The sequence below is a fragment of the Oreochromis aureus genome, linkage group 3 (genome assembly GCF_013358895.1).
Source record: "Oreochromis aureus strain Israel breed Guangdong linkage group 3, ZZ_aureus, whole genome shotgun sequence".
Taxonomy (NCBI): Eukaryota; Metazoa; Chordata; class Actinopteri; order Cichliformes; family Cichlidae; genus Oreochromis; species Oreochromis aureus.
The window spans coordinates 105,593,281-105,611,507 of NC_052944.1; the positions used below are offsets into that span (position 1 = coordinate 105,593,281).

The window sequence follows — 18,227 nt, forward strand, 5'->3', positions numbered from 1 at the left end:
TAAATGAAAACATAAAACTGCACAGCAGTGACATTTGTAGGGTTATTGAAGTTGGGCTAGCTGGTATATAATGCTGTGCTATGTGATTGCTAGTGACACAGCTATGTTAGCATGACATAAAGGCATAAATACGAGGTTAGTCATTAATATAATATAAGATAACCTTTATTGGTCCCACAAGTGGGAAATTTGTTTTGTTACAGCAGAAAGTGGACAGTGCAAAGTTACAAAGCAAAAATTGTAAGGCGTTTAATGTGCCTTATAATCCGGTGCGCCTTATGGGCCGAAAAATACGGTACTCTTATTAGCTCTCTCACTTTATATGTCTTTTTTAGACCAGTTAGATTCTAACATTGAAACCGCAAGTTTACACATGACTTCAGGCCGGCTCAGAACACTTTATACAAAATACAAAATATTATACAAAAATATTATACAAAATATTTGTCAAGTTTATCAGGAACAGTAAACCCAACCAGATTGGCGCTTCTTATTATTATATGGAGACAGGCGCAGTTGCAACAGCTTGCTAGCATTACCCAGGCATACAGCCTAGCTATTATATTCCACAGAGCTAAAGTAGCTCACATGGCGACAGTGTAATACATCACATATCACAGACCTGTCTTATGTCATGAAAGACTAAGAATCACAGTGCCCAGCTGTGCATTTATTTATGTCTTTGACCACATTACTGACCTGTAAAACAAGAGAGAAAGTAAACACAGGAGACACGCTGCCGTTCGCCTGGTCAGTCTTGCCAGAATGGCAAGCTTACGGCAGCTATGCACCCGACTCCCCACATAGCAAAATTGGTATGGCCCGGATCTGGCCTACACTCTGCTGGCCCAGAACAGTTTCAGCTCTGGCCCCAGACCTCAGCCTAACGTGTAACTTAATCAAGCCATGTAATAACAATATGTGCTGGATCATAATAGTGCAAAAGTAACATGATGAAAATCTGGCTCTATATAACATGCCACATTCACACACTTCCTCTAAGCTGAGTGCTTCCTATCTACATTCATACACATTCACACTCTTGACATGCAGACTGGAGGAGCCAGGGATTGAACCACTAACCTTCCAAACAGTAGGTGACTTGCGCTACCTCCTGAGCTACAGCCATGCAGTAGTAAACATGAGTAAACCCTCACTAGGTTTTGGATAAAGTGTAAACTCACAAACCTGTCAAACCTGCATTTGAAACATTGGCTACCATAGCAACGTAGTATTGCAACATTGCATTTGGGTCTTCTAACTAAAATAGGGAAATAGGAACATAAACAATGCCATCATTGCCAGACCTGGCCCACATCTGGTTGACATGCACCCTGCCATGATACCAGTCAGTCAGAAGTGCCAGCTTGATGCCGGATCCGTGCCAGACCTGTTTTCTATGAGCCTGGGCCACATAAACCAAACCACAATCAAGCCAGATGTGGCGTGCCATCACATAAACAGTGCTATCATTGTCAGACTTGGCCAATATCTGGATGACATACCACTTACCATGCCAGAAGTCAGCCAGCAGTGCCGGCTTGAAACCAGATCTTGGCCAGACCTGTCTGCTATGTGGGTCAGTTCCCAAAGCACTCTGCTTCCCCCTACTGTCCAAGGTGTTGTGCACTGTCTTGGCAACAGAGAACTTACATGACTTTGTGGACTTAAATCACACCAATAAACAAGCAAAATAAAACATGCATAATAATCTCCATATATCACACCACATAACTCGCCTCTATCAGTGCGCCCCAGGGCAGCTGTGGCTACAATGTAGCTTGCCATCACCAGTGTGTCAATGTGTGTTTGGATGAGTGAATGACTGAATGTAGTGTAAAGCGTTTGGGGTCCTTAGGGACTAGTGTAGGCCAAACAAAGCGCTAACAATTAAGAGGAGCGAAAGAACACAAATAACATCAGCTATGGTTCATACTTGCTGTGTGGTTGGTTGTAATGTTAGATCGCACAACCAGCAAGGGACTAAGCTTGAAAATGGGCTCTCTTTTCATTATTTCCACACCTGAAAGCAACGTGAGGGAGCTCTTATATCGGATGTTACCAAAGAAGGCGTCTAGCCTGGATAGCAGCTGTGAGACGAGCTGAAAAGCCTTTAAATAGGCCATGATATAATGCTCTTCTTAAATACTCTTAAAGTCTTGTGCTGTATATGTAGTGATAAGTTTTCAAAAGAGACAGTAAATTACAGAATGCTAGTGGGTGATATTATTTAAATGCTCTCATGATTTTATGTGAACATTTTGTCATTTGTAAACTATAAATGACATTGATTCTACATTGTAACTGATGTGATGTTCTATAAAGTGGTTTTAATTTTTTTTTAAAAAGCAAACATTGGTTTGTTTCTTTATTCAACTTTTGAACAGTGTCACTTTGTAAGTACATATTCAGTAAATGCAAATTATTTACATGGCAGTGCACTTCAGGCATAAATCTAGACCCCCTAGAATAAAAAGTTATGGGTCATTCCCACAACCCACAGCTTTACTGTGTTCCAGCAAAGTATCCAATAGCGATGACAACTCTTCCACAGTAACAGGTGGAATTTTTCTTTTTTGAGGACGGCTTCTTTTACCTGTCACTACAGATGGTCTGTTTATGGTTTGATCGAGAGCCTTTTTTTGGGCAGCTGAAGAGAAGAAGTCTATGTTATGGCCAACCTCTGGCTGTATCTTGGTCATATTACCCAGCAAAACCCAGTATGCAGGTTCATCTGTAACAGTCCTTGTGCCACGGATCCGCACTGTTGCTTCTACCTTAAACAGAAGAATAGTGACATGGGTGCAGGTCTCTGCGACTCCATCCATACAGGTGCAGTGGGCGGCTTCAACCGTCCCTGTGATGCTCACAGTGACCCATGGCTGCAATGCTGGTTCATTCAGTCTTTGAGAGTGCAGCACCTGAAACGCACACAGACAAAGTTATTTTAAACACAAGAACTAATGAGCCAAGGCCGACATAAATGTGTTTAATCTCCTTTCAAATCCATTTATCATAAATGTAGCCATGAACATGTTTAGAAAGTTAGCACATACATGTAATTCTTTATGTTTTTATGTATCCATCTATAGAACGCTGCATGTTATATTCTAAATCTGTCTGTTCTCTTTCAGAAACCTGCCTGCAAAAAATGAGCCTAAAGTATGTAATGCAAGGATGTAATCACTTTCAAGATGAAATAAGCATAAAGTTCAACTTTAAGTGTCAATTAGGGACACCTAATATGATAAGGAGATTCTGCAGGTCATTAATCAATGTATAAAACTAAAATAGAATGGATTTTAGTTACACAGGACACAAACCAGGAAGCAAGATATATAATTAGGATTATTTATAATAAATATGAATAAATCATTGCAATTTATTTAACTATAGAGAATAACTAAATCCTTCAGGACAATGTCACATCAGTGCACTGAACTCACTGTTATCCACCTAACAGAGCCTCCACATGTTCTCACTGTAATTTCTCCCTCATGAATGAATTTATGCTTCCACTAATCAAGCTGAATGTTTGGTTGGAGGCGGGAAATCAAACGCATTTTACTCGCAGTACTCAAGCTGGCTTACTTTTGTTTGAATGATGATGAACTCACAACATGGAGGCTTAAAAATAGCCAAATCTTGTACCCAACCATTGGTGAATTGGATGTGTGCCGTGATGTTCAGGACTGCAAACCGAGCAGCATCACTGACTTTCAGCTTGTTGTGTTTGTGGATATATGACTGACTTTAATTATCCATAAAATCATCACATTCTCTGTAGGATTAAGGTCAACTATTGGATGGTGTATATTTTAAAGTAAAGGCTTCAAAACCAAGCTGATGCTGAAAGTTCAAACATCACTAATGTCACATAACTTTGCCGACATGTGGCCAACAGTAATGTTTTGATGTTCTTAAACATTCGCACATAAATAAGTGACATAATATTCAGTACTTACTTTTCCAAGTTTACTCCTTGGCCGCCACCGTTTTTTTCGGCAAAATTATCCACAGTGACTGCCGCGCAATTGTGGGATATGTTGGGCCACGAAGTCTACACCACCACATCCTTAAAATTCAGGGAAATGAAGGACGCATTTGAGGGCCGCATTTCAAGCAGCCTTTGAATTGGGACAACCTTCGTCGCGTCGTTGTGACGTAATCGGCCTTAAAATGCAGCCTTTAAGGCTGCAGACCCTGAATTGGGATACAGCCCATATGTGCAAAGCTGGTAGAGACATACCCTAAAAGACTGGCAGCTGTAATTGCAGCAAAAAGTGGTTCTACAAAGTATTGACTCAGGGGGCTGAATAATTACACACACCCCACTTTGCAGTTATTTATTTGTGAAAAATGTTTGGAATCATGTATGATTTTCGTTCCACTTCTCACGTGTACACCACTTTGTGTTGGTCTTTCACCTGGAATTCCAATAAAATTGATTCATGTTTGTGGCTGTAATGTGACAAAATGTGGAAAAGTTCAAGGGGGCCGAAAAATTTTGCAATCCACTGTATATATAATATACATATATATGTATATATATATATATGTGTGTGTGTGTGTGTGTGTGTGTGTTTATCTGCTTAAATTCAGTGTGGTTCCGACAACAGTTTTTACAATAAAATATGTTTGCGTATAATCCTTAATATGTTTTATGTGTGAGTGTGGGGGGGTACCGGGGGGGTGCCAGAGGGAGTGTTCACCCAGGGCACCAAACAGGCCAGGACTGCCCCTGAGTGTTGGAACACATCCAGAGACTCAGAGAAGAATTATCTTTGTTCTTAGTGCAGGTGTTTGGACAATAAAGACCAAACCAGAACTTCAATAAGAGAAATATGTCTTTAGCTTGAACTAAACTCAGTGTGAGCTTCACCTCAGACCTGTTGCTCTGTCTGTTGGTTTATAGGAAGACTCATAGGCAGAGGTGGGTTTAGTGTTACAGACTTTAATGAGCACAGCAGCAGAAGTCTGGACCAGGCAGGAATTCATGCCTGGCACACTGGAGGGTGGACATGACAAATACTCTAAATAATGAGTAATGCGCTTTGTGAGCTCCGCCCTCTTCACTGCACCAACGCTTAGGTCACACTCCACCAGCCCAGCGTCCTCCAGTCTGCGGTGAGGCTGCAGAGACATAGCAGCACACAGATCAGACTGACTGCATCACTTATCTCTGAAGGTCCAAACAGGCTGAACGTCAGCTACAAACGTGTCTGGTGTCCAGTGATTTTCACACTAGAAGCAGCTCTGCAAGTGGAAGCCAAAGGGTCCAAAATTTGTGTAGTGCTGGCCTACAACCCAATATCACAGTAAAGCATGATACTGGATGCAGAAGCTGCAGTATATTCAGCATCAGTAGAGGGAGATATTATATTTCAAGCCAATAGGAAAAAATTTAAAAAGACATTAACACATTTACATGTAAATACACATTAGCCACCAAGCTTAATCATTTCTGGCATTGAAGGACACTGGAATGTGCTTCATACCTTCCTTGCTCATGTTAAGGGTTCAATGTTGAGAGAAGAATCCATAAATAACCACAGATCCGGTCCAGTGTGGAATTAGACGGCATTTTAATGAATTACACATGTGTGAGTTCAACAACCCAATCAGTGTTGAACTGTCTTTATCATATTCAGACAACTGTTTTATGGGGTTAAGATAGTACAGCCCCCTTTCCTGTTACTAGGCAGATTTAAACAAAGCATACGTCACTCCAAAACCACAATGACTTTTAACATAGAACATCATCTTCGTGTCGACGGCTGATGCTTCCTGTCTCCATCCTCGCTGTCGCTCCATGAGCGCCTCCTTATCTCCCCGATCAGGTGGACTTCCTGTAACAGACTACCACGTACGCCTCGACTTTGCAGTTATAAACTCTTACCTAAATGAGTCCATCTGTGTGTGTGTGCACGTGCGAGGGCGCGTGCATGCTGTGTACTGCGTACGTGTCATGACCTCTCACTATTTGTCTGTCTGTACGTGCAGAGTTTGCATCTGCTTTCTGAACCTTAGTTGACCTCAACTTAAGCAACCAACCAGGCTAAGGCCATCCTGTGTGTAATGATCTTGACTTATATGTAAAATATATAAACAACTGTTTCAGTCTACCACAACTACTTAAGCATTCTAACAACATTCTAACATTATGTCACTGTGACAACTTATCCTAAAAATCAAAAAGAAATCCCACATTTTCTACTCATCAAATGTTCACTATTTTCCCCAAAGCATATCCTTTATTCCCACAATTTCCCTCTAAATTTGGTGTACAACTTCTTATTAACCCCAGCAATTTATCTTCTAAACAGAATTCAGTTCATTTTACTCCTTTCTTTAGAATTAACAATCTCTGCCTCAGTTTTACCATATCTAAATTATCAAACAACCCCAATCATTATAAAATCATACTAAAACCCATTTCAAATTAAATCTTAAATCCCTCTCTTTTTTGACACATCTCATGTGGCAAAAAACTCAAAATGCTCCACCCAAGCTTAACCAATTAAAAGGAAAAAAGGTTAGTCATTTCATTTCTCAGAACACTTCAGCCATCCTCCTCTCTGGTATTTTGCTCCAGCCCTGAAAACCTGTGTTAAAGGAACAAAATCAATTTTATCATCATGTCAAATCTTCTCCAAATCGTTGCTCCATGGAAAGTCTGGATCCTTGGAACTTCCTGGAAACAAAACCTGTGTGTTAACCAGAACTTCACATTTCATACTCAATTTCCCCACTTATGATCCAACCTGTGTTATAACACAAAATAAACTTACACAGAACAGTTATTAATCATGTGTCACCTCAGTTCATGGTAACTTGAGTTACATCAATGTTTCCCTTTTAGCATTTAGCATTCTATAATGTAATAACATAATCCAACCCCAGTAAATAATTTTCTCAAAACAAACATCCACATCCCCAGATTTAAGTCTCCCACTCCTCCTGTTTGTCAACCTTTTATTTATTTCCCCTCTTGGTCCCATCACTCACATTCACTCCCATGCATTCACACATGATATTTTTTGCTGATACTGCAGCCTTCTGCGCACGTCATCAGATGCTCCACATCAGCAAAATGAGCTCAATCATTTGTTTTATTTCGCTTTCCTTTTTAGGAAAATAGTTCACTATACTTTTGACTGGATTGACACGCTGCAATCATTTTTAGACAGGGACTCGCCGACACTCAGTCTCTGATTGTAATCAATTATAATTCTGTAAAGCCCACCTGATTCTCGTACTTGGTAATTTTGTCAACGCCGTCCGTTCACTGTCTTCCAGGCCTGCTTAGAACAAAAATGAAAAAAAAAGAGCTGATTATTAGCTCATCAAAGTACCAAACAAAATCACCTGACAGGTTTTTTCCTGAGTGCACTTACTACTACAAAAAATTTCTTTTCTCTGGGCCCCTCTCAGACCTATCCAGGTCTACTCAAACTCCCTCTCTCGAAATAAAACAACAGCCTCAAAAATCTGAAACAATCTTAAATTTCACCCGTTCAACACACGAAAACCTCGTCAAAGATCAAAGACTGTTTGCACAATGTCTCCCTTCCTCACTTTGCCATATGTTTTCATTCTGCATAAGATCTAAACCAATTTCAACAACGTATCATCCTTAAATTATAAATTTCCTGTCCAAATCTGCCCCTCTGAACAGACCTGACCACCGTAATCAAATATCCTGATACTTTACCAGTATATATTTCTCCAAATACTCTTCAACAGCCACCTTGACAAGAAAAATACATGTTTAGACCTTATCACATTATTGAATTATTCTCATTTTCTTTCTATACTAATCACCGATTTTGATCAATCAGTGCAAGAGCACTCCTGAGTCACTCTTATAAACACTTTTCTTTTGTTTTTTCCCTCTATTTTAAATCTTTCCATCTATTTTATTAACCATTCACACCATTCTCTCACTCATACAAGCAGCAAGCAGCTCTTCATTGCATATGCTTATGTTCTTAGCCAGGTTTTAAATCAATGTCTCTATGCATCAAGCTTTGATTAGACAAGCTTCATGAGCTTGTCTTTGTACGGTTAATACATTTTCTGTTTGTGTGTGGTATTTTGCATCTATGGCTTCGCAGTCCGTCAGACACCTTTCCAACCCTCCAGTTAAACAGTCAGTTTTCTCCTTCCCCGAATTACTAACCCTCTGTTTTGATTTCCCACCTTAAATAAAGCACTCCTAGTCTTCAGCCAGGAGCTAGGGCCTGTTTTCCAGGTTCATGGACACATGATTCTGTGAACAATTCAACCAGAAACTTGCCTTAACTTATCCAGTGATGTTAACCTATAATTCTCTTCCGACTGGTGCGTCTGGAGAACTGGTCCAAGTCTGCTTTACTCCTGAAAATAACAAAACTAAGACATTTTCATTATTATCACAAGTGCTTAAATAACCCATTTCTCTATCTCTGGTCAGAAACACCAATTATGCCATGCATGTAAGCGTGTTCTTCCTTGCATTTTATGTTAATTGAGTGTAAACTGCTTCTTCATTAAATTAATTCCTTGAGTTCTTCGTTGCCTTGCGATGTATTCATGTTAATGTACACTACGTGTAAGCTGTTTCTTCATTGCATCCTATATATTCATATTTAATTTATGCATTTCCCCACTGAGCTTTAGATTCAAACTATCTCCCTTCTGATTCATTTCAAAAATAATCTCACATGTAACAATTTGTATGTGTGTTTTCTATTCATTAAGGTAATGACAATTATTTCTTTCATTATTCTTACCTTTTCTAATGTTTACCTCTTTGTTATGCTGTAGTGGACATCCCTAAACAATTCATGAGTTCAGGTTTCAATTTTCAATCCAATTATATCCTATATTCTCGCAGTCAAACTCGTCCAGCTTCATCTCTCACCGGTCTCTTTTTCATTCACAGTGTCCTGTTCGTGCTTCAAAGCTCCAGCAAACACAGTCTCAACTCAGCTGTTGTCTTCTTCTCTGTTTCTTTACAGTCTTTCTTTTAGATTAAGTCCCAGCATGGCAAAATATCACCTTCAGTGCCTTCAGTCTTATTTTCAGTCGCTCTGTTTTCTTCTCCATTCATGGCAAATATGAGAGTCAGTGCCTTCAAGCAGACACATCACCCTGTTCTTCACCAGCATGCATGTTGCATCTTTCACACTGCTGGACTCATCAGTGGTCGTCAGTGTTACTGCCTTCGCTTGCACTGCTCTTAGCTTCAGTTAATTCTTCAAGTCCACGATGTTCTGTCGGTCATCATCAGGCGATTGACTGTCCTTGACTGTCCTTTGAGTTTCTTCTCAGTTTCAGGGACAAAGTGAGAGATCAAGCTGCACAATTTCGAGCCAAAGCCTGGCTTATTCTCCCGATTCTGTTAATCTGCTCTTCTGCTGCTGAACTCAAGGTTGCAAAGTTGAAAGACGCCCACCTGTATTGACACACTAAAGCATACAATTAGTATTATATTCATTTTTTCTTCAAGGCTTCATTTGCTTCATGGGCCTCATCTGTCTCTCTGTGTTCTTTCTGTACATACTCAGTTCCTTTTATGGGCATGCAGAGTTCCTGTTCACTATTTCCTGTTCTCTGCAGAGTCTGTCTCTCTTTATATTTATAGTCTAAAAACCCTCTTTAATTCTACTAAATCTTGATCTAAAAAACAATACACCTTCATTTCACTCACACACATTTAAATAGAGCTCTTTCAAACATCAGGACAATTAACACTCCTTCACACACAGGACCATTCTTTAGGTCAGTTTTATAGCATCAGTCACCCAATAATCTCTTAACTGGGTTTCCCAAGTATATATACTTATGTGTTTTCAATCGGAAAAAATAAACTCAATTTCTCATAACCTCACTCATGCGTTTCTTGAATTAAAAGCTCTTTCAAACTTTAGAACATCCTACTTTTCACCACAAAAGAAATATATTTCATACCCCTTTCTTTCATACACACTTTTAAAGGTTCTAACCTCTTTCAGACGCCATGACTCGTCTCACACACACTGCCTTTTCTCTCTCAAACTTCCATTTTCCACTCACTCAGACAAATCATGCAGAGTCACTCAAATCAAATACTGACAGCATTCACACGGTTAAAATCACACAAAATACGCTTTCATACGAGTATTTTGGACATGCCTTCCATGATCAGAAAGAGCAAGTCAAAAGAAAAAAGAAAAAGAAAACTGAAACCTCTCATCGTCTCGCACCCCACTTCTCCCCACACACACATAACTGAAAAAATAAAACACACCAACATTTATGGCTCAAGATATATACCTCTATCAAAATTCAGTCATTTACTATACATCCACACCAATATATTCAAACTGTATTTACACTCTCGTGATAAGCAAAACCAACCTCTTATATACAGGCATTTAGCAAAAAGCTCAATTCTGTCGAAACTGAAACCACCCTCTCTGCGCGTCCCCGCTGCTCATTTGCATTTACACACACCATCAGTGCACATCCGGCTGTGCATTACTGACACAGAGACTGATCCTACTCATAGATCTCATATTTTATATTACAGACGTCTTATTAATTACAACTGCACAGATTTTAGGCCTCTTAAATCCTATAAATTTCGACAAATTTACCCATAACGGTCCAACCGATAAAAGTCCCTGACTTTTTGCGACCAATTTTAGCCAGTATTCCGTCCCTGACGGTGGCCCGATTGCTAATGCCCTAACCAAATTTATCGTAGCCAAAAAAGCGCAAATAGGAGACTCTAACTCCTAGCAATTTCGGAGGTTCCCAAGTTCTCCCCCGCTGTCGACGGTACTATCCCTACTGTCCAGTAGGTCTAAGGTCAGCGTCCTGCCTTAGCGCAAGCGTTACCAAGGAGAAAATGCGCTTCTTAACAGACGCCGCTGTCGTTCTACAAAGATTTAGAATAATTTGAACCAACAATCTACACTCCCACACAGGAGTAAGAATCAGGCAGACCTATCCTTGTGGACATAGGGGCTCCAACCCACAAAATGACCATCACAAAATAGAGTCCATGACCAACAGGGCTCCAACCCACAAAACAACCAAATTCCCTACCACACTAAATTAGCAGCTCCAACTGCTTTAATTCTCTCAACGGCTCCAACCGTTCTTAATTCTCTCAGCGGCTCCAACCGCTTTTAACTTTCTCAGTACTGTACTTTATTACTTTCATTATCACCAAAATCAAAACAGACTTTCACCAGTAATTTTCAGTGAGTAGACTTTAATTTGACATGTCCAATCTAGCACATTTTGGAAAATTCAACAGGTATGTGCCTTACCTTTGTTTAAGCCGGCTTGTCTCTCACTTCAGACCACTGACTCCTATCTGCCCATCTAATCACCACAGACCCTGGATCTCTCCATCTACACCAAAATTCCCTCTCTCACCGGACCGAGCCCCCAAATGTTAAGGGTTCAATGTTGAGAGAAGAATCCATAAATAACCACAGATCCGGTCCAGTGTGGAATTAGACGGCATTTTAATGAATTACACATGTGTGAGTTCAACAACCCAATCAGTGTTGAACTGTCTTTATCATATTCAGACAACTGTTTTATGGGGTTAAGATAGTACAGCCCCCTTTCCTGTTACTAGGCAGATTTAAACAAAGCATACGTCACTCCAAAACCACAATGACTTTTAACATAGAACATCATCTTCGTGTCGACGGCTGATGCTTCCTGTCTCCATCCTCGCTGTCGCTCCATGAGCGCCTCCTTATCTCCCCGATCAGGTGGACTTCCTGTAACAGACTACCACGTACGCCTCGACTTTGCAGTTATAAACTCTTACCTAAATGAGTCCATCTGTGTGTGTGTGCACGTGCGAGGGCGCGTGCATGCTGTGTACTGCGTACGTGTCATGACCTCTCACTATTTGTCTGTCTGTGCGTGCAGAGTTTGCATCTGCTTTCTGAACCTTAGTTGACCTCAACTTAAGCAACCAACCAGGCTAAGGCCATCCTGTGTGTAATGATCTTGACTTATATGTAAAATATATAAACAACTGTTTCAGTCTACCACAACTACTTAAGGCTTAATCCGCAATAAATGCATAATAAACACCCTGCTCTTAACTTGCACTCACTCTGCTTTCGGTTTCACTTCTGCAAAACCTGCAACTTCAAAGACATATAACTTCCTGTCTTCTTTTAGCACAGAGTTACTCTTTCACCCTGCAGTCTGCATAAACATTAAAATTATACATTCCAAAGCACTTCGGGTTATAGATTCAACTCAACATTTTAAAGTGGTTCTTACTGGACCTGTAATAAAGACTAATATGATACCAATATATTTGAACATCTGAATGCATCTGTGAAAGCAACATCACTATTAACATGAAATGGTAATGATGATTATAATAATAGCAGTAAAATATTTCTATTCCTCTCACTCACTCGCAACTTCTTGGCTTCAAATATATTATGTCCCCCTGCTGGTAATGAAACTTCTGCATGAGTGTCTATTTCACTCTTATCTGTGATATCAGGTTCCAGAGAAGAGTAGCTTACAGGAACGTAATGTGACAAACACTGTTGTACAGCAACACGTTTAACACTCGCCAACAGAAAGTCAGACATGAAATAAAAGTGAAATAAAAATGCTGTACAGAGACAGAACATACTCCATAGTGCTTCTGGCTAATGTGGACATGCCCTGGCTTTGGAGCCTTTGGGCGAAACAGTGATAGACGGACTATTGCTGCTTCTGCTTTTGGAAAAATCCTACAGGAACAGAAGCTGGAGCTCCCTGAAGATGCTCCTTTCCTGGGTGCTGAACATCTGGGGCCTGTGCCACATGCCTTTGTGTAGGATGGCAGAAAGTTTGGGTTTTATGTGAGACTGGCAAGAGCCACAGGTGGCAGCAGACAAGACATGGAGAGAGTTCCAGCCTCTGTTGGTAAGACCAACAGTGACCACTGTTAGAAAACAGTGGTGGAAAGTGGTCAGGACCTCCTTTTGGGTGATTGGTCCAAACAACACTGTTTGCTTCAAATGAAAGAAAAGTCATTTTCATGTGACAGAGCGACGATGCAGTGGAGTCTGTTTCTGCTTCTTCTGATGGGTGAGTGATCATTTTACCAGGGCTCCTGATTGTTTCCACCTAAAATCCTTTAGTTTGATCAGGACTCATTAAACAAATGAACTCTTACTGAGAAAATCAAGGATTCACCTGTAAACTGGACAGTTTGATGGGAACATGAGTTTCCTGCTTGTATCAGCAGATATTCAGTTCAGTTCATTTTTATTTCAAACATATACATTCACCAACATTTCATAATATTATTCCATGCAATTGTTTGAAAGAGAGTAGGCAGAAGTATATACTTATTTAGCCCTACCCCCAAGTGTGCAGCCTCCCAGCCCTCCAGAGAAACATTTCTTCCTCTAACAGAGCTTGAGACTAAAGAGCAAAGCCACTCACCATGTGGGTCATCTGATATTGATTCCACCCTCGTCTTTTTCATTAGCAAAGTGAGATTTTGCATATAATCGGAGTAATGGTGGATCTCATCATCTACTGCTTCTGCTTACCTGAGACTGTGACAGACAGCAGGTGGCTCTCAGAGGACAACTTGTGAGATGAAACATGGACTTGATAAACACAGCTGTAGTTTCCTTGCTGGGCGGGCTCTGCAGCAGGAAATGGGAAGTTGGCAGAGTGATTGACAGCTGGCTGCGTGTAGTTGTTCTTGGTGTCAGAGGAGGTGAAGGTGAGGTGGAAGGAGCCTCCTGGGTACTGTGGCTGGATGGAGCAGCTGACAGTGAAGCTGGAGCCCCTGGACACCTGAAAGCCCTGCTGCTGGGCCTCGGAGACCCCGTCCATGGAGGTCAAAATAATGATTGGTTGAGCCAGTGGATCTGTAAACACACAGAGATGATGAAAGGACTGTGCTGTTACAGCATCCATAGTGTTGGGATGGCTGAACAAAATTCAGTTTTTTATATAGCACCAAATCACAACAACAGTTGCCTCACTTTATATTGTAAGGTAAAGACCCTTTGTGTGATCAGAAGCTCAGGTGTGTTGCAGCAGGGACACATGTAAAGGTTTCAGGACATCAGCCCTCAAGGACTGGAGTTTGACACCCCTGATAAAGACTCTTCGTGTGATCAGAAGCTCTCACTCAGTATCGTGAGGTCAGCAGGTGCCATTAAAACCCTAAAATCTCTCATTCCTCAGCACTGGGCTGTTTGATTCAGTTCCACACAGTCATCTTTGAAAATCAACTAGACTACAACAATCACGGGTTTAAACTTCATCTAACATCTTTACTGTGTTCATATAGTTATTGTCCTAATAGTGTCTCCTCTGTCTGATGTGTAGTCTGTCCTGGGAAGGACCGCAGCAGGAAGCTAAGCATGTTTACAAAGTTTTGATTTTAAACTCCTAGTCTCACAGTCATTTGAGCACTTTTGACTCTCCACTCTCTGTTAGTCTGGTGATGTCAGAAATCACTGTCAGATACACTGGAGCTGCAACATCTTGGAAAGAGAAGAAAGCTGATGTTTTCTGGAAACATCTCCCACATGTTGCAGCTCCAGGGTACCTGCATAGTAACTGTCTCCTACCAACAGCCTGACATCATCAGGCTGTAACAGACAGCAGAGAGTCATCATTAAAAGAATAATCAAACAAACCAAATCAAAGCTGAAGCTCTTCTTCTACCTAAACAGGTGAGTCCAACAGCTTTGCCAGGTGAGCAGCTGCTTCTAGCTGAGCCTGAGCTTCTACAGTTCAGGAGAGCAGACTCATGGCCTCCACACTGGAACTCTTTGTTCCACACTGGAGCCTCCACTTCTCCGTAGAGCGCCCCCTGGAGGACTGAAGGGGGTCCACAGCCAAGCTCCCTACAGACCACCTCTGCATCCTGCCGGTCAAAGTCAGCTTCACACACTGAGGACCAGCTCTGGTTAGACTTCACCTGCAGTCTGCCTGAACATAGACTGGAACCGTTCAGCAGCCTGACAGAGTCTGGAGAGATCAGATAGGATCAAACAGAGAGATCAGAGACACATGCATGAGTCGTGGCCTGTTACATTACACTACATATGGTGTAATAGCTGATATCACACATGGTTTTACCTGAGCAGGTTACATGCAGTACTGAGGTGGAAATCCATTTTCTTATGCAATGCCTCAGAGCAGATCCAGAGAAGCAGTCACCACTGATCCTCCACACAGATGGTAGAGATGTTATAGATGTTACAGAGCGTTTTCTACTTCCTACAGAAACAGCAGAGCCACAGTCCAGATGTTTACAGACAGCAGCTGCTGCCTCCCGGTCCCATCGATAGTCCCTCACTGGTCTCCACTCAGAAAGATAATTAAGCTCCAAAGTCCCCTCACAGCGACTAGCTCCTCCCACCAACCTGACAAATTCTAACCACAGAAGGAATTTACTCACGACAAGGTTCAAGTCAGACTTTAGTCTGTGTTTCTCTGGTATTTGTCATTTTACCTGTTGAACGATGGGGAGCTCCTGAGGTGGACATGAGAGAAAGATCATTAGTATGAAGAAGGATTAGGACTGGAGATCAGGTGAGGAGGGAACAAACCTCTTTGGGCTAAACTTCCTGTCAGCTCAGAAACATTGTAGGAGTTTGAGATAAACACAGAGTACGAGTCCTCCGAGACTTTAGAGTAGACAGTGTGACATCACTTAAGGAATGTCGGCATGTTTCACACAGGAACAGAATCACAGGCAGTAAAGTGTTAACATTAACGGAGCAACAACAGGAAGTGAAAACAGTGAAAGAAATACTTATGCATAGAACTCTGGATATTTGTGTAGAACAAACAAACTTCATTTTGGTGTTGTAAGCTGCACCAAAGAGGAATAGCAAAAATGGCCTGTATTTGTATAGCGCTTTACATATCCAGTCATCCACACATTCACACACTGGTGATGGCAAGCTACATTGTAGCCACAGCCACCCTGGGGCGCACTGACAGATAGTATCTGCAGATAGTATTCCTCTGATCCAAATGCATATTTCTGTCTGACACTTCTTCTTTATTATTATTAGTAGTAGTATTAGTATTATTATAATTGTTGGTGTTGTACTGGTAGTATTTAGTTTGACGATGTGTATTTTCGGGCACAGCCAGGTCTTCATCATTTGTTTGCATTCATGGCACTTCTAAATTTGCCCACAGAATATAAAATATTGAGGAATCGTACATTTGTGCATGAATTCTTCATGTGCGCTTGTTACACATGTGTGACAGTGAGGCCTGATGGTTTTCTGAGAACAGAACAAAACTGTGGTAGCTGAGGCTCAGGAGGCAGAGCAGGTCATGCACTACTTGAAGGTGAGCTCTGAAAGAAAGAAACTGCTGCTGGAAACCAGCAAGCTAGAGAGCTGTGGTGCTTGTAGGCACCAGGGTCAGGAGGACTCCTGAAACTCTGCTCTGTCATGACTGCTGGATAGTCTGCTGCCCACTTTTAGCAGGTTACATTATTATCACATATTACATCATAGATGATCTCATAAACTGTTTTACCTGAGCAGGTTATGTCCAGGGTGGTGGTAGAGCGAACATAAGGAACGGCACAGAAAGAATTCAAACGATTTAGACCCTGAACACAGGCGCCACCGATGAACAACGTTGATGAGTTTATGCCTCTGTGTCTTGTAGAAACATCAGAGCCACAGTCCAGATGCTCGCAGATGATATCTGATGTCTTCGGGTTTGATGGAAAGACCCACGCTGGTTTCCACTGTCCCTCGTACAGGATCTCTAGCGCTCCTGCACAGCGACTGGCTCCTCCCACCAACCTGGCGATCACTGAACACAGAGGGAAATTATCTCTGAAAAAACAATTACATTTAAAGACATATGTTTCTTTATTTCCCTTTGATTTCCCAGTTTACCTGCTGAATCTGGATGATCTTCATCAGCCTGCACTCCTGAGAAGGACATGAGAGAAAGATCATGAGTATGAGGAAGGATTTGGTCTAGAGACCAGGTAAGGAGGGAACAAACCCCTCCCACTGCTTTGGACTAAACTTCTTGTCAGCTCAGAAACATTGTACAAGTTTAGGTTGAACACAGAGTACGAGTCCTATGATGCCTTTAGAGTAAGACAAACAGCCCATCTTGTTATTCTGCTTTGTGATATATGCAGCCTGGTTGTAGTGTTGGAGGCTGGCTTAAACAGGGTGGATGAGAATTTGTATACACCCTAGGTAAATGTGTTACTGTTCATCTTCTGATCCTTTCAAATGACGAGTCCTACCTGAGCTCCACAGCAGCAGCAGCAGCAGAAGAAGATGGCGATCCATGTCTAAGCAGACGTCTCTCTGAGTGCTGATCATCTTCTGACTTGAACTCAGCGTTTATCTGCAGGATGAGGTGAGGGTGAGGCTTGACTCCTCTCTCTCTGATTGGATGGTGAAGCATGCTCCACCTCTCTCCCACCATCACACGTGAATTCCCGTCTCCTGGTTAATGACAGGCTTCTCGTAAATCCTCTCAGAGCCCCACTGACCTTCAAAGAGAGTTTGTTTTCCAGTCATTAATATTTACCTGGACTTTGCTCTCTGTGGTGTCCATGTTTTCTTTCTGTGTGCTCAGTGACCTTTGACCGTGGTTATCCCATCACGCCTAACTGTACTTTGCCCTACATTGAAATATTAATCCATAAATATCTGCCAAATACTGACTCTGCCTGCTGTTACGGGTTCGAAATTGAGGATGAGAGTAAAACAATGATAGTCCAGAAGAGGTCGTTCAAACAATTGATTTTAATGCACGCAGCGTGGAGAGGTGTAAACTGCAAAACAGTTGTACATCTCTACCCAAAATACACTCTAGATTGCTTTTATAACATCAGGGTATTGTAACGCCCCTTCTTGCGTTTACAAGCACATAATTTGCATGTACAGAACATTCATGTATTTTAAGAATTAAATGCAACATAGAGGTTCCTCCTTGTGGCATACTCTTCCGAATATGGTGATGACCTAAGGCCTTTGAGGTCACCATGGACTGGACATCCTTCCGTCACCTGTAACTAAGCAAACTCAAATACCACAAGAAGCTGAATACATTCAGGCCTTTGCTCAGCTACTATTTTACTGTAACAATATACTCAGCATATGAGTTATGATACATATATATTTAACTCAATCATTTTAAAGTAGTTATAACTGCACCTGTAATAAACATGTTAATATTTGATTATGATAACC

General features: G+C 41.3%; 1 protein-coding gene across 3 annotated transcripts; it reads right to left on the reverse strand.

Annotated features, from left to right (window-relative positions):
• Positions 1-4,940: 4,940 nt before the first annotated feature.
• On the reverse strand, positions 4,941-17,513 carry LOC120438622 (scavenger receptor cysteine-rich type 1 protein M130-like). 3 transcript variants are annotated; one of them, XM_039609040.1, is made up of 9 exons: positions 17,273-17,513; positions 16,908-16,943; positions 16,537-16,821; positions 15,491-15,511; positions 15,115-15,411; positions 14,698-15,003; positions 13,563-13,889; positions 7,247-7,301; positions 4,941-5,133 (listed from the first exon to the last, which is right to left on the reverse strand). In XM_039609040.1, the coding sequence occupies exons 1-9, from the start codon at positions 17,349-17,351 to the stop codon at positions 5,088-5,090; spliced, it is 1,452 nt and encodes a 483-aa protein (XP_039464974.1). In that variant the 5' UTR covers positions 17,352-17,513; the 3' UTR covers positions 4,941-5,087. The 3 variants fall into 3 exon arrangements, with proteins under 3 accessions (XP_039464974.1, XP_039464975.1, XP_039464976.1); XM_039609041.1 differs by lacking the exon at positions 7,247-7,301 and adding an exon at positions 8,300-8,379; XM_039609042.1 differs by lacking the exon at positions 7,247-7,301.
• Between the last annotated feature and the right edge of the window lie 714 nt (positions 17,514-18,227).

Bases quoted from the DNA above. Each gene is read 5' to 3' on its own strand.
- LOC120438622 (XM_039609040.1), bottom strand. From the start codon at position 17,351: ATGATCAGCACTCAGAGAGACGTCTGCTTAGACATGGATCGCCATCTT. The intron at 16,822-16,907 runs GTAAACTGGGAA...CTCTGTGTTCAG, and splicing joins AGATCATCCAGATTCAGCAG to TGATCGCCAGGTTGGTGGGA. The intron at 7,302-13,562 runs GTAAGCAGAAGC...TGTTCTAAGCAG, and splicing joins GCTGTCTGTCACAGTCTCAG to GCCTGGAAGACAGTGAACGG.